A 16,129-nucleotide genomic window follows, 5' to 3' on the forward strand; every position below is an offset into this window, starting at 1 on the left:
CAAGAAAAGTTGGGTACACTTAGTTACAAAAAAATAGATTTCTACATGAGCAAAGCCAGCATAAAAGCCAAAAGATAAATAGCAAACCAGAAAACAAATATCTAACTCATTTCATAGATAAAAGGTTAATTTTCTTTTTCTTTTTTTTTTTTTTTTGAGATGGAGTCTTGTTCTGTCACCCAGGCTAGAGTGCAGTGGCACGATCTCAGCTCACTGCAACCTCCGCCTCTTGGGTTCAAGCGATTCTCCTGCCTCAGCCTCCCAAGTAGCTGGGATCACAGGTGCCCTCCACCACACCTGGATAATTTTTGTATGTTTAATAGAGACAGGGGTTCATCATGTTGGTCAGGCTGGTCTCGAACTCCTGACCTCGTGATCTGCCCACTTCGGCCTCCCAAAGTGCTGGGATTACAGACGTGAGCCACTGTGCCCAGCCAAAAGGTTAATTTGCTTTATTTTTTGTTGTACGTACACACACATATATTGTTGTTTCTGTTTGGAGACAGGGGCTCACTGTCACCCAGGCTGGAGTGCAGTGGTGCAATCGTGGCTCTCTGTAGCCTTAACCTCCCAAGCTCAAGTGTTCCTCCCACCCAGCTTCCCAAGTAGCTGAGACTACAGGTACACAGCACCATTCCTGGCTAATTTTTTTATTTTTGTAGAAACAGAGTCTCACTACGGTGCACAAGCTGGCCTCAAACTCCTGGGCTCCAGTGATCCTCCCACCTCGCCTTGGCCTCCGAGAGTGTTGGGATTACAAGCGTGAGCCATTGCAACGGGCCAGTTTTCTTACTATGTAAAGAACTGCTACGTAGCTATGCAGAAAAGACCGACAACTTCATAGAAAAACTCTGAGGCTGTAAGCAAGTTAACTCCTGGAAAAGGAGCTCTGGGTGTCCCCAATTGTGTGGCAGCAGGGCCATGTGGACAGCATTGGGGCTGAATCTGGCTCCAAATGCACTTACCATATGACCTTGGAAAGTCGCCAAAACTTTGTGGGCCTCGGCTTCCTCAGCTGTAGGGTGGGAATAACAACAGCCCCAGTTTTGTTTTTTTTTTTTTTTTGAGGTGGAATCTCACCCTGTCACCCAGGCTGGGATGCAGTGGCGGGATCTCGGCTCACTGCAAGCTCCGCCTCCCAGGATCAAATGATTCTCCTGCCTCAGCCTCCCGAGTAGCTGGGATTACAGGTGCATACCACCACACCCAGCTAATTTTTGTACTTTTAGTAGAGATGGGGTTTCGCCATGTTAGCCAGGCTGGTCTGGAACTCCTGACCTCATGATCTGCCTGCCTCAGCCTCCCAAAGTGCTGGGATTACAGGGGTGAGCCACCGTGGCCGGCCACAATAGTCCCTATTACTAAATGGCTTGGGCAGGTCCAGCATGGAGTAGGGAGGGAGTGCTTTGGAAATGCTAGATAGATAAAACGTCGGAAGATGCTCAGCGTCACGTCTGGATGAGATGATCCTACGCCGGTAAGAAATGTGTAAATTGAAACCGCAGTGATAGACTCTTTCCCTGCTGTGCTGCTGACGGTGTGGGGGATCGAGCACTGGCGTCACTAAGAGCAGAAAGAGCTGTCAATGTTAAGTGCGCACACCCGTCAAGCAAGCAGAAACCCTTCCTCGTAACAGGCCTCGACACGACCCACGCAGGGAGGTGCTCATACGGCACCGTGTGCGGTAGCTGAAGTTGAAGCAAATGTCCTTCAACAGGGAACTGGCTGAATAAATTATAGCGTATTCCTAACCTAGATGATGCTGCAGCTTGTCCAGAGGAGGTGGGCCACATACGCTGCTGCGGAACAATCTCCTGTGTATATTCAGCGATAAGAACAAGGCACCGAGCGTGTGCAAGAATGGCGTTTGTGTGAAAATGCAGTGTGCAGGCACCTGCCTGTCTGTGCCCAGCTGGGCTCTGGGGACGTCCAGGAAGTGGCAGCAGCTGCAACTGCAAGGGGCTCCGTGGCTGAGGGATGGGCAGGACCTGTGAATTTTGTATCATAGGCCGTACTATGTATTTTAAAATTAAATCTGCTCACACTATCTTGCGACTATTGTAATTAGAGACGTCCTCGCAGGGGGCAGGAGCATGAAGGAAAGAGGCTGCCCAGGGTCACATCTTAGCTCTACCACTAGATATGTGATGTCAAGAAATTTCTGACCTCTGTGTGCCTCAGTTTCCTCATCTATTAAAACAGATTAATGGGATTAACAGAGACCCTAACATGCAGGTTGTGAGCATGAAGTGAGATGTGCCAGGTGACAGCTTTCAGCCCTGTCATAGAGTGAGAAAGCAGCAGGAGCACCAGCCTCCATCCCCACATCCTCTCATCGTGCTTAGCGCTGCCGGTGGGCGCTCCGTGTGCCTCTCCACCCTCAGCTGCTCCATTGAGGCCAGTGGAGGCCGCAGAGAACGGCGCGGACTGGGCTCAGCTCTGACCCACCCTTCTCCCTGGGACAAGGACGCCCTTCTCTGACAGTCTCCTTCTTGGGGTGAGGCTGGCTCCTCGGGTAGCCGCCCTGTCCAAGAGGAACCTTGGGATAAGTCCACCCGTTCTTTATCTTGGATGCCTGGAACCTGCTCCCCAGAAAAATGGACACACACTCGGGGGGCCAGGGCTTGTGGCTGGGCCTGGGCAGGCGGTGCCCCCACCCTTGTGTGCCCTGCCGGCCTCAGCACCCTGTGCATATTCTGGAGCCCCAGCTCTGCCCAGCTCCCCTGGGAGCCACCTGGATGGGCGTGGGCAGTCTGGGCAGACTTGTCCCCATGCCCTCTTGGTGCCTACAGTGAAGGAGAATTTGGTGCGGGGCCCTGAAAGGCCCACCTGACCTCCTCAGGGCCACCAGCTGTCCATCCAAGAGGGGCCCTGACATCCACTTTCTGCTCTCAGGGGTCTAATGTGATGGAAGAGCAGGACCTGCGGGACATCGGCATCAGTGACCCACAGCACCGGCGGAAGTTGCTCCAGGCGGCACGCTCCCTGCCCAAGGTGACTGTCGCCAGCCCTGTAGCCTCAGCCTGTGTGGAGCCAGGGCCACCTCCCTAGCACCACCTGCACCATGAACAGGGGAGGAGCAGGGCTCCAGCATAGCGGGGCCTCTACTCCTCACCCTAGGAGCTCCAGAAGGGCCGCACACAACCCTGTTTGCTTCCTCACTGCACCCTAAGGCCTTTGGAGAGCCAGCAGAGCCCTAGGGCAGGGAGTGGCTCCTCCGGGGTCATGAGGAGGTTCTGGGGGTCTGCCGGGCTCGGGAGCTTGGCTTGGCCTTTCACCCAGAGCCCCCTTCAGGGTCTCTCTGGCTCACTGGAGCCCAGGCCAGCCTGCACTGAGCCTTGGCACCAGGCCCCTCCCCAAGTGGGCTTGAGGGAGGTACCGTCTTCCCTGGGGAGCCAGGAGCTGGTGGGCTCGAGGCTCTCCCCTGCGCTTGTGCTGAGTCCGGTGGCCCCGTCCCTTCTACCTGCCCAGAGCTTGGGAAGTGCCTGCTCTGAGGGCACACACTATCCTCTTGTCCCTCCAGGCCCGTGATCTCAGTGGAGCTCAGGGTGGAGGCGTTCTGCAGACCCCCCTCCCTACCTAGGCTTGTCTGCTAGGGCCGTCTTCCAGCCCTGTCGGTGCTCCAGTGGCTCCTGCTTTCCCCATGGGGAAGCCGAGACCAGGGAGTGATAGGAGAGGCTGTGTGAAGAGAGGGACTCGAAGGTGCTGAGGACCCCAAACATGCAGGACCCCCTTGGCCACAGTCTGTGTGAGCTGGCTGGGTCTGTGGTCCTCGGGTCCCTCTCCTGTGAGTGCTGAGATGTCAGTTTTGCCTCCCTCCTTGCCCTGTAGGTGAAGGCTCTGGGTTATGATGGGAACAGCCCCCCTTCCGTGCCCTCCTGGCTGGACTCCCTGGGGCTGCAGGACTACGTCCATTCCTTCCTGTCAAGTGGCTACAGCTCCATTGACACCGTGAAGAACCTCTGGGAGCTGGAGCTCGTCAATGTGAGTAGCCCCTGCGTGGCCCAGCCTGGACCCTCCAGAAGCCTGAGCTTCCCTTAGGGGCAGCCTGGCCTAGCGGAAGAGTGCTGGGGGCTGGAGCAGACCGAGTGAGTTGGCCACCTGACCCGTCACCTCCCCGCTCCTCATCACCCAGGTCCTGAAGGTCCAGCTGCTGGGCCATCGCAAGCGCATCATCGCCTCCCTCGCAGACAGGCCATATGAGGAGCCGCCCCAGAAGCCCCCCAGATTCTCCCAGCTGAGGGTGAGTCAGGGAAGGATGAAAAGGAATGTCTGTCTGTTCTCTGTGTTTGTAGGAATTACATAGAATTCTTTAGGATTCTTCAGAGACTGCACCACTGTAGTGTAGGAGAAAGCAGCTCCAACAAGGAGGGAGGAGCACAGGAGAGGGGGTTTAGAGAAGTTCCCCGCCACCCGTTTCTATTTGGGGATGGCCTGTCAAACACATAAAACTTGGGGGATATTAGGAAAACACCAGGCCGTGCCTGGGCATTGAACTCAGCTCTGTGCCTGGGGACAGGGAGGGGCTGGGTCGGATAACACCTGAGACAAATCCAAACGGCCAGGACTTGCAGCCTGCTGCGCAGCCCCCACATCTGAGTTCGAATTCCCAGGCTCGGGTGGCTGAGACAGCTGCATTTTAAAAACCTCACCAGTGATCTGTTGCTCCTGCCGGTAATTCCTGACTGCAGAAATGGGTTAGACCCAGAGCCTGCGGCTGAGGAAGAGGTCTCCCCCAGCCCCAGGCCACAGCGTGCAGGAAGGGCGGTAACTGGGGCAGGGAGCCCTCGGGTGCACTGGGCAGGTCTCACCCCATTGAACCCTCAGGGGCTTTGTGAAGTGGGTCCTGTTCATCCTCCTTTTACAGATGAGAAAGTGGAGGCCCAGCCTTGCTCTGGGAACCAAATACACAACTGACATTCAAATATAGACACTGAGAAGCCCGGTTTTTATTCTGTGGGGGACAGTGGCTTTAGGGCCCTGACTGACAGGGCTACATTTTTTCTCAGGAGGGTGCTTTGGTCATGCGCAGAGGCCTGCGATGGATCAGGACAGAAGATTTAATCTTTTATAAACGCAAAAGTGGCTTCCCCACCCTCTTTGGGGACACTAGTGGACGGTGGCTGCGTGGTGCCACTTGTCTGACACCCCTGTGGCGTTGGCCCCTTCGATCCCTGCTGCTTCTCCTGGTGCCGCTCCCTGTGCCGTCCTGACCAGCGGGGCTGGCTGACACCTGTAGCCGGGCACTGGGCCGAGGGTTGCAAGTTCCACCTGGATTTCTCCCTCCACAGTGCCAAGATTTGCTCTCCCAGACGTCATCCCCGCTGAGCCAGAATGATTCCTGCACTGGGCGGTCGGCTGACCTGCTGCTGCCTCCAGGGGACACAGGCAGGAGGCGCCATGACAGTCTCCATGACCCCGCGGCCCCCTCCAGAGCTGAGCGCTTCAGGATGCAGGTGGGGCAGGGCGGGTAGGGGGTGGGGAGTGGAGCTGCCGCCAGGGTCTACCTCATTCCTCTGGGCGGGACAGGGCCTCCCAGAACCACCTGCTGCCCCGTACCCGAGCACAGTTGGGCTGGCACCAGAGTCAGGAGGCACCAGCCTGCTCTGCTCACCCACACCCAGCCCCCATGGTGCCGAGCTCAGGCCGCACAACTCATTTCAGCAGTCGGCTGCCAGGGCCACTCCTGTGGCCTGCACTTCCCTCCCTCAGGGGTTCAGATCCCGTGTCCACTCTTTCTCTGTGGCCTCCTGCATCCTGCCCTGCTGGCCCCAGAGCCCTCTGTGCTCTCTTGGCCTCTCTGAGCTCCTTCTTGGCCCCTTCCTTCTCTGCTTACCTGCGTTGTTCCCAGAGAACTGCTTTTCCTGCAGCCTCACCTCTGCAGCGTTCTCTTCCTCCTGCCCAGCAAAACCGCAGCAGACCAGACTCTGTTCTTCCCGTTCTCTGCCTGCAGCCCCATGGGGGCACCTCTGGAGACACCTCCTGCGCTCCCGGTGCCCGCTCCAGCCCTGGCCGAGGTGGGCCCGTCTCACATTCCTGGCTCACCCTCTTGGCATCATTTCCAGGAGTCCTGGATTTACTCAGGACCTGCCTGTCCTGCCTCTCGCCTTGTACGGACCCTAGCTTTGTCCTTTGTCCTCTTCTTGGCCTGTCAGACACAGGATTGGCAGGTGTTCAGGCCCCTCTGGGTGACTTCAGCTTCACCCCTGCCTGCTTCTCTGACTCTCACTTTTCACTTCTGGCTCTCGGGACTTCCCTTCCCTTTCTACAAGCACAGCCATGAGTTTTAAAGGAAAACACATTGTCCAGCAATTCCGATGGCTGTTGAGAGGCTCTGCACACTGCTGGGAAGGGAGGGCCTCAGTGTTTCCTAAATCTTTTCCTTCCTCTCCATTCCTTCTACCAGCACCCTGGGCAGGGACCCATCATCTCTTGCCTGGACCGCAGTGGCCTCCCCCTCCCTCCAGCTGCTGCCAGAAGGATCCATTTGAAATGCATTCCTAGGCACAGGGGCTTCACTGGCTTCCCAGCTGTGAAGATCCCTCTCAGGCCCTGGGCTGGGCCCCAAGGCGTCCCAGGGTCTCATGACCGCTGCTCTCTCGTTTGGTCTATATGCAGAACAGCCTGGCAGCCTGTGCCCCGCCCTCCCCACAGACTCTGCCATCTCCTCTCTGGTCATTTCCTATCTCCTTTGAGACTTGTCTCGGACACCACAGAGACTGTCCTTCCCGAGCCCTGCTCTCAGGCGGTGCTGTGGCTAGCACCTCCCCTCTCCCGCAGTGGGTTTGAATTGCTGGTCTGCCCCTTGCCATCTCCACTTGACCCCTGAACTTGCTGAGGTCACTGGCATCTCACCCTTGGGTGTGCTCCTCTGGAGCAAGGGGCAGGTGTCCAATTGCATGTGTTCTGCAGGAGGAGCACCGCGAGGCCAAGCTGACCCTGCGGCCCCCCAGCCTGGCAGCCCCCTACGCCCCAGTGCAGAGTTGGCAACACCAGCCAGAGAAACTCATCTTCGAGTCCTGTGGTTATGAAGCCAATGTGAGTTGCTCTCACCCTCCCAGCAGGGCCGGCCTCCCTGCTCCTTCTCGGCCAGGCACCTGCGGCTGGGTCCCAGCAGGAACTCCACAAAGCCGGGCCCAGGACTTGCGAGCTGTTCTCCACTCTTCAGCCACTCTTGGCGGCTAAGGCAAAGGGGTGGAGGCCTCTGGGTCCTTTAGCCAGAGAGTTGAATGGAGGGCCTCTCCAGCTGGGGCAGGGGAGGGGGTGTTACCGGGACGGGTAACTACTTGAGTGTGGGACAGTCCCAAATTGGCTGGGTCACCCCTGCATGGAAACGCAGGATTTCCTAAGCCTGGCCACTGCTCATCCCCACAGTATCTGGGTTCCATGCTGATCAAAGATCTGCGAGGGACAGAATCCACACAAGACGCCTGTGCCAAGATGCGGGTAGGGTGCCTATATGGGTTGGAGGGTATCTGTGCGGGCTGGAGGGTGCCATGGGACTGGCTAGGACAGAAGGCAGCAATGGGGACAGTAGCTACAGTTGCCTGGGCCCTGCCGTGCTATGTAAGGATGGGAGGGAAGCTGGCACCTGCGGAAGCCCAGGAGGCTTAGCCCTGAGTAGGGGCACTGACAGGGCCACTCCTTGTTTCCTGTAGAAATCTACTGAGCACATGAAGAAGATCCCCACCATCATCCTGTCCATCACATACAAAGGTGTCAAGTTCATCGATGCCTCCAACAAGGTGTGCTGCTTATAGGGACTCTTGGCGGGAGTGGGACCCACGTCCCCATCAGACCCACAGGGCTCCAGGGCAAGCAATCTGGCTGCCTTCTGTCATCCCTTATCTCCCTGGAGGGTCCCCAGTCCTCTTATTACTTCCCACTTCTCCAAGAAGCATGTCTGTCATCTGTTGGCCTGGGTGCCTGCTGTCAGCCCCGTCCCGCCCTAGTGGAGACTGCTGTTAGCTTCTCCACCTGGGCTCCGCTGGCCACGTGCCTGCTCACAGGTCTTCACGGGTGTGATTCCCTCCGTGAGCAAAGGACTCCCCTGTGCGCCACCGCGTGGGATCCCACCTACCTGACACCCTTCTCTCTTTGCCCCCACCCTGGGAGGTGGGAGAGGCTGGGGAGAGCTTGTGGTCGGGTGTGAACATTTTACTGCCTTAGTTGTTGTGGTCAAGGGTGGAGACCTCAAACCGAAATCGGGGAAGGTTAGATACCATCCCCCACCCCCACCAATAAACAAAATGAGAAGATGAAGAGGGCTTTGCTTGATGCTCTAGCCTGGGACAGAGAACAGTGACATGGTAACAGGCTGGGGTGGGGGGTGCCAGAGGCATGCCTGAGCCTGAGAATTCCAGAGCACGGCCTTGCCCAGCAGAACGTCATCGCAGAGCATGAGATCCGGAACATTTCCTGTGCGGCCCAGGACCCGGAGGACCTCTGTACCTTTGCCTACATCACCAAGGACCTGCAGACCAGCCACCACTACTGCCATGTGTTCAGCACCGTGGATGTGGTGGGTGGGGTCCTGGGGCCGGGCGGGGCGGGCTTGGGTTGCTAGCCCTGAGGCATCCAGCCCCATTGCAGGGCACAGATGCGGCGCTGTCCTGGCCCCTGGCCAGTGCCTGGCAAATGTTTGGTTCATGAATGGAGCCCAGCAGCACACCAGGCCAGTCCCCTTTCACAGTGATGAGACTGATACACAGAAGGAACAGAGACCGGCCCAGGGCACTAGGGACAGGGGGTTCCAGCTTTTTTGTTTTGTTTTGTTTAAAGAGATGGAGTCTCGCTATGTTGCCCAGGCTGGCCTTGCACTCCTGGGGTCAGGCAAGTTACCCACCTCAGCCTCCCACATAACTGGTAATAGGCATGAGCCACCGCCCCTGACTTTCTAGGTTTTCGGCGAGTGTTTTCTTAGGTCAGGCAAGGCAATTGTCTTCCCCGGCTCCCTGCCCTAGCTCTCCAACCTCTGCCTGGGCCGCCTCCCAGACATGCCCTCTACTTCCCTCTTAAGGGCAGCTGTGCCCTCTTTGGCAGATTTTCTTGCCTCAAATTCCTGCTGAGGCTCGGCTCTGGGTGCCACTGGGCCGAGGAGAGTTCATCCTCACACAGCTGCCCACAGGGAGCAGACCAGAAATGACAGCCACAGGCAGGGGTTCCCTGTAACCTGCAACAAAGCCTGGGAGTGGCTCCAGGCTGCCTCCTCACCCCAGGAGGAAGTCAGAGGGGTCCAGGTCTCTGCTGTCCTCAGAGATAGCGGCTGTTTCCAGAATCTCTGTGGCTCCTGGAGTACAGGCAGCTCTGGGCATCCTCACACTCCCAGGACCTCATCCATCCCAGTCCTCTGCTTGCTCTGGGCCAGTGAAGGTTAGGAGGAGCCAGGCTTTGCCGCTTGCTAGCTGTGTGAGCTTGGAAACATCACGTCTGCCTGCTTCCTCATCTGTCTGGAGGGGATATAACGTGGCCCACCTCAGGGGCCACTGTGAGATGGATGAGGTGGTCCACACAGCACAGTCAGTGGCATTAACCTGTTGCTGACTTTTCCCACATACACTCAGTTCTGCTGTAACGCCACATAGATGCTCCTAACCACTGTGCTGTGTAAAAATCACACAATAAAAACCACAGGGTTTAAGGCGAAATGGAGTTAGGGGCACAGCACTCACAAACTTTGTCGGTGACACATTAAAAACAAAAGCACTAGCACCACTTATATTAAATGGCTAAGAAACACCCAAGTACCACCTCAGGCATGGCACCCTACCGTGGGCTTGTAGCAGTGTGCACCTGCCTTCCCCACAGCTCAGCTCCCGGCCACATCCTGTGTACAGCGGGGAGAACAACAGAGACCTAGGGAGAGGGAAAGGAGGGAAAAGTTGAAGGGAGTTAGGAGCGCTCCCAGGTAGACTTAGAGGGGGACACGTGGTCCCTGCGAGGAGGGTCATATCCAGTGTGAAGCTATGGCACCAGGTGTGGTGGGGTGGGGGGTGTCTCTGTCTCCTGGGGGCTTGGTTCAGCTGGCAGCAGTTTTTGCATTTGCCTGGTGTTTCTATCCCATGAAATCCTGCAGAAGGAAACAGTGTGTTAGGCTCAAATTGTGTCTTTTCAAAACCAGTGTTCTCTTCTTACCCCAGATGCTGCCTGTGTGCTCAGGGTGGGGGTGAGGACAAGGGTGAAGCGGCTCCTGAACCAGGCGCTTAAGTGGTGATCTGCTTCCTCCCAGAACCTGACCTACGAGATCATCCTGACGCTGGGGCAGGCCTTCGAGGTGGCCTATCAGTTGGCCCTGCAGGCCCAGAAGTCCAGGGCAATGGGCGCCTCTGCAGCTGAGATGATTGAAACAAAATCTTCCAAACCGGTGCCTAAGCCTCGGGTCGGCGTGAGGAAATCCGCAGTACGTAGGCCCCGCTGGACAAGACCCCCCCTCCCTGGCCCCGGGGATTCAAGGGCTCGGGGTGGCCAGCACGAGGAGGGTCTTCTGGCACTTCCAGAAAGCTGGCCCCCCAGGGAAATGACCCTCTTCATTGTCTCCCACCTCTGCCAGGTCTCGCCCTGGAAAGGCAACAGCTCCTCTGGCCTGGGCAGGCCTCTGGTGCCCCCACTGCCCTCCCTCGCCGGGCTCCCCCAAGGGCAAGGCCATCAAGGGGCTGCAGAGAGCGGCCCGCAGGCAGCCCCCAGTAACTGCGCCATCCCTGTGTCTGTGTCTGCTTTGCTCTGCACCCCAGGTGCCGCTGCCCCCCGATAGTCGCTGTTGTTACTGTCACACCTGCACCACCCACCGTCCTTCCTACCTACCGCTGCCGTCTGTTAGTCCTGGAGTCAAGGTCTTTACGCCTCCTGCTGTCTTGTGTGTCAGTCTCCCCGAAGTGACTGTGAGCGCTCTTAGCCTCTGGTGGCCTCTCCCTCTGCCGTTGTGACATTCTTTCCCCTCTTCCTGAGATGCCCTCTGCCTGTCCTGTGTGTGCTTCAGCCCTCTTTGTTTTTCTGTTGTGTGTCCTCTCTCCAGAGGTCTGGGGTGACTGCTGTGGTCTTGCCTTGGGGTGAGCTCTCTGGCCCTACCAGAGAGACCTGAGGCTTGACATTTCCAAGCCCCATATCCCTTTCCTGCCCAGTGTGAGCGGGTTTGGGGCTTAGAGCAGGAGACCTGGGTAGGACAGGGATCCTTTGAGCAATCCCAAGAAATCCTGGAGAGAGGTTGTGCCTGGAGGTGGCCCTCGCCAAGATGCTCCGGGAGGGTGTCCCTCCTCCGCCCGCCCCCAGGGGCCTGCTCTTTGACTGAGGAGAATAAGGGCTACCCCTCCCAGCACAGGGACCACAGCCCAGCCTGGGGGTGGGAGGGGCCTGCTGCCTCCAGCCCTGGCACAGAGCTCCCTGACTCTTGACTGCTTCCTTGTTTGGCAGCTGGAACCACCCGATATGGACCAAGATGCCCAATCCCATGCCAGTGTCTCCTGGGTTGTGGACCCCAAACCAGACTCTAAGCGGAGCCTCAGCACCAAGTATGAGACCACTATCTTCTAAAACAACCCACTCCCTGTCTCCACTAGTCTCACTGTGCCTTTGCCATCCGATCTTTCTGCTGTCCTCAACTCTCTCCTTCCAGCTGCTGATGCCGAGGCCCCAACTGCACTGGGACCTGCTCCTCCTGGGCGGGCGGCAGCGTAGACGCTGTACACTCGCAGCTCTCGTACCTACCACCACCGAACACTGTGAATTCTCCCCCTTGGGCTGAGGACAGCTTGAGGGGGTGAGTTGCCTCTGAGGTGGGCACCAAGAGGGCTCAGGGGTTCTGTTGCACCCCAGAAGCCTCCACGGGCAGGCACTGTGAACCCCGACGGGCAGGGCAGTCTCCAGAGAATCCCAATGGCACTGATAGCTCCCTGGGGTTGGGCTGGGCTCTGTGTGGCTCCCTCCTCCTGTCTGCTGTACTGAGCCACAGCTGGGCACCATTGCCAAGAGCTAGCTGACTATTCTCACCTCTCCTGAAACAACCAACCACTGTGACCACCCGGTGCCAGAGTCCCCAGCAGTCTGCTCACAGCTGGCCTGCAGCCCCACCCCACTGTCCTCCGCTCCTCTGCGGAGCTGGCCTGTCTCTCATGGCTGCGCCCTTGTGAGACCTTGAGCTCAGTGATGTGGCTGGACCAGGGATAGACTGCTTTCTGTGAGGGCCCAAGATACGCGCCAGGCCCTTGGGTCCGTGCTGACTATCCCGCTTGGGGCTCTGGGTATCTGAACACTCACAGGCTGGCTCACACAGCAGGTGTCTCAGTCCTGATGGGCCTTCCCCTCCAAGGAGGGGGGTGGCACGTGTGTGGACAGCCCCTCTATCTTCACCACGGAGTCTCAAGGCCTGGCAGCCTTGGGCCTGGCTCTGGAGTCTAGCTCACTGAGGAGGAAAGCCTTCTGTAGAACCAACAAGGAGGCGGCCTGTGCCCTGCACACACGGCGCACCTTCTTCCCTCACAGAACAGAGCTGCTGGAGGACAGGGACCTGGACCAAGTGGCCTCCATTGTCCTCTGGGAGCTTTCTGACATTCTTCACAGTGGGAGATCACAGATAGCGCCGTCCAGCGCGCCCCTGAACACCTCCCTCAGCCTCCTGACTCCTCTGAGAGGAGAGGCCGTTCCCTCACAGCAGCTCAGCAGCTGGGATGGTGGAGCTGAGTCTTTGAAGAGGCCCCCGTTCTCCAATGTGGGCAGATCAGTTTGGATGGCAGGAGACAGGAAGGCAGCCGTGCACACAGAGCAGGGTCCACTAGGAAAGCCAGTCGGCCAGGGCAGTCCAAACCCAAGTCGATAAACCGGGTGGGTCCTGCGCACCCATCCATCCTTGTGCCTTCCTGAGCAGAGTTGCTGAGCCAGAGGCGGCCGGGGCTGCGGGCTGTGGGTGCTCAAAACAGGCGTGGAGGGTGCCCAGGGGAGGCTGTGAGGGATCTTCTGTCCTGCTGTGTTTCCTTTCCGTTTCCTCCACCGTCCGCAGGCCCCATTGGTTAACCCTTTCCTCCCCCCATTGTTTGCTTCTGCCAAGCTGAGCCACTGAGGAACCACACTGTGCCGCGGAAACATAGACGTGGGGGCATAGGCTCCCACTGCCATCACCGCCGCCGCCTCACCTGCAGCTTTGAAGACCCAGGCCTCACCTCCACCTGCAGGACCTCCTCTTGGCCACTTGGCCTGGGCCTGCCACCACCACGTCTTGCAGAACGAGCCCTGCCTTGGCTGTGGGGAAGCACTCCAGGCCGCTAGCAGATGGGACTGGCATTCCAGAGGGTCAAGAAGTGACTTGTTCAGAACACATTGTTTTTAACAGAAACAAAATCTTTTTATAAAGTGAACTTTTAACACTTGGCTCAAACCTCTAGGTCATACTGCCAATCTTTAGACAAATGGCCATGGGGCAGAGGACAGGGGAGCTGAGGTTGGTTCAGAGGCCAGCCTGCACAGCCTCTGTCCTCAGGATGGGACCTGGGTGCAGCTCAGCAGGTCTGAAGAGAAGGTGGTGGCCTGTGGGTGAGGGGAACGGAGCAGGCTCGGGCAGAAGTGAGTACGGTGCGTCTGCTTTTCAAACCTGACCATGTCAGCTGCTGCTCTTTATGAACTGCCCAATTTCCTGTCCCCTTCAGGAGCTGGACACAGGCTTCTTGTAAGAACACAGCCCTAGAGGCACCTGAGCAACTCAAAGGTTTCTGGTCCATTTCTGGGGTTCCCGATGGGAAGGTTCAGTGGCCAAATGAAGATAAGTGTGCAGTTTCTAGTGCTGGAAAGTCTTAGCCAGCACCAGAGCGCCAGGCCTCTCCCTGGCCTCTTACCCGTCAGTGACCGGAGCACTGCCCTGGGCTGGCCGGCGCTGTACTGCCTGCATTGTGTCAGAGAACAGGAAATGCAGCTTTGGGGCGTTAATGTTTGGAGTAGGTCAGCTAAGGTTGCTACTTGCCGATTTGTGATTTGTCTAATCAGCCTGTGTGATTGGGGCTCATTTTGATTCTCTGAATTATTGGTTTGACAGTTACACTCTCGGCAGCTGGGCTCATCCCCGGCCCCTGGTGTGGAAAAGGCTAAATAAGGTGACAGTGCATCATCAGTGCTCCCCCGCGTGGCCTTTGGGGCAGGCTGGCGTCCTAGTGCGCCTCTGCTTCCTAAGCTTTCCCACTGCTCACTTTGCTTTTAAAAGTAACTTGGGTTGCAGTCTTTCCTCTGGACTAGAGTAGAAATGCAGGGGAAACTGCTGTGGATTTGAGAGGCAAAGTTGGCTCAGCTGTGTGCCCAGTTCCTCCTGTGGGCACTTTAGCAGGCTCTGAGCTTTCCTGGCATAGGTCAATCTGGTCCCAGGATGAATAGTCCAGGCTTCAGCAACACTCCTCTTTCCCCGCAAAGGCTGTGAATTTAAATTCTTTGTGGGTGTGTATGTGCAGGGAGTACTGTTAGGCACATTCTTAACCCATGTGGTTGGCCAGAAATCAGAAGTGGGGCTGTGTCTCTGGCTGGCTAGAGGCCAGGCCTTGTGGGTTTCTATCTGCTAAGTGCCCAGCAGGTTGGGGCCTGGGACCCAGCTCCCTCTGCGGCAGAGGCGGGCCCCCCTCCACTTCTTGGTACTAAACGAAGACCTCGACACCTTGCAGTTTCACTTCATTTCCTGCTCCTTTCAGGGCCTGTGAGGATTCCCCATGAGCTAACGCTGTACAGTACTAGGCCTCGACTTTCTTCCCAGAGTTGACCAGGAACCCTAAAGCATCCAGAGTAGACTGCGCTGCTGCTGCGCACATGCTGGTGCCCGTCTTCCTCCTGAGGGGCCAGGCCATGTCTAAGTGGGCCTCTGTTGGGGGCGGCAGGTCCGAAAGAAACTGCAGACACTACGATGCACTCCTCAAGCTGTCTTTTGTGCTTAGATCATCCATAGGTGTTTCTTCTGCTTGAAGCTGCTATATCGTCTTTATTTATTCAGGGTATTTTCATATTGGAAGCCTTGGCTAGTCTGCTGTGGCCCTGGGTTCTGTTTAGAGATTGGTTTATTTCTGAATATTCAAGAAAGGAAAATGACTGGGCCTTTCTTTTCTTCTCCTCTGGGGCAGGTAGTCTCCCTTTCCTAGAAAGGGTTATTGTAACTTTAAGGACAGGCTTCAAGTGGGAAGGCCCCTACTTTTGCACTTCTCCAAGTGCAGGTCACACCAAGGGCAGACCCTGTCGCTGCGTTTCTGAACTGTGAAGGAGCCTATTAGGGTGGGAGACTTCAGATGGGCTCAGTACCTGTTCCAGCCACAGGCTTCTTGTCCACCTCTTCTTCCCTGTCCACCAGCTGCTCAGCACATAAGACCTTCCCAACAGGCTCTGCGTGTGCAGTGCTCCGTGTCCCTCCTGGGCCCTCCAGCTTCAGACACTAATGGGAGTTCTCGAGACGCTCAGGTTGGAGCAGGCAGCAGGCAGAGACATTAGAAAGCCAGTCTGAACGGGGGCTGTCTGTGAGACGCCCAGGCCAGCTCACAAGTATTGTTGCTCATGGTGTGGCAATGGACTGAACTGTAATAAAAAATGTTATTTAATCTTTGTCTCTGTATTTTGATACTTGAATGACTTCCCCTTTTGTTTTACTGTACATAAAATTGTTAATCTGATTTTGTCTGAATTATAAACATTTTGAGGTACCAAACATAACCAATCTGTGCAACAACATAGACTGACCTCACTACCCAAGAGAGTGTAAATATTCCTGGGCTTCCAGCTTTGGTTTTGTTATTTTCATAACTGTACAACTTAGAACAGACTGAATTAATAAATGAGAAGCGACATGAACGCAGCCTTAATTCTGAGTCTTTGAATTGGAAAGCGTCTTGATGGTTTTCTGGCAGAGGCGTGGGCACAGGCAAGATGCAGGCTCAGGGTCAGTGAGTCGCGTCCTACGCTGTTTGGCTTTCTGTCTCGCACTCTCTAACTGTTACAGCTGCCCTGTGAGGTGCAAGGGCCCCATGATTCACCTCCCCTCCTTAGGAGCATCGTGCTGTGAACACCAAGCCAGGGCCACATCCTGGTTACTGCTGCAGCTGCATCTCTTCTGCATCCTGGTCTGGGCTTGTCCACCCACAGACATGAGTCGAACATCTGCCTCCCGGGCAGCCTGGGGGATCTA

General features: G+C 56.7%; 1 protein-coding gene across 3 annotated transcripts in view; it reads left to right on the top strand.

Annotated features, from left to right (window-relative positions):
- Positions 1 to 15,806, top strand: part of ANKS1A (ankyrin repeat and sterile alpha motif domain containing 1A) — a 195,898-nt gene extending 180,092 nt beyond the window's left edge. Inside the window, exons 14-24 of one of the 3 annotated variants that reach the window (XM_025381318.1) lie at positions 2,896 to 2,994; positions 3,832 to 3,984; positions 4,136 to 4,243; positions 5,292 to 5,456; positions 6,913 to 7,038; positions 7,375 to 7,446; positions 7,659 to 7,745; positions 8,384 to 8,521; positions 10,229 to 10,399; positions 10,731 to 10,829; positions 11,407 to 15,806. In XM_025381318.1, the coding sequence (XP_025237103.1) occupies positions 2,896 to 2,994; positions 3,832 to 3,984; positions 4,136 to 4,243; positions 5,292 to 5,456; positions 6,913 to 7,038; positions 7,375 to 7,446; positions 7,659 to 7,745; positions 8,384 to 8,521; positions 10,229 to 10,399; positions 10,731 to 10,829; positions 11,407 to 11,526 (1,338 nt within the window). In that variant the 3' untranslated portion in view covers positions 11,527 to 15,806. The remainder of the gene's footprint in view (positions 1 to 2,895; positions 2,995 to 3,831; positions 3,985 to 4,135; positions 4,244 to 5,291; positions 5,457 to 6,912; positions 7,039 to 7,374; positions 7,447 to 7,658; positions 7,746 to 8,383; positions 8,522 to 10,228; positions 10,400 to 10,730; positions 10,830 to 11,406) is intronic. The other 2 variants (XM_025381320.1, XM_025381319.1) reach the window with 2 other exon arrangements.
- The last annotated feature ends 323 nt before the right edge of the window (positions 15,807 to 16,129 follow it).

This window comes from Theropithecus gelada, chromosome 4 (genome assembly GCF_003255815.1).
Source record: "Theropithecus gelada isolate Dixy chromosome 4, Tgel_1.0, whole genome shotgun sequence".
Lineage (NCBI taxonomy): Eukaryota > Metazoa > Chordata > Mammalia > Primates > Cercopithecidae > Theropithecus > Theropithecus gelada.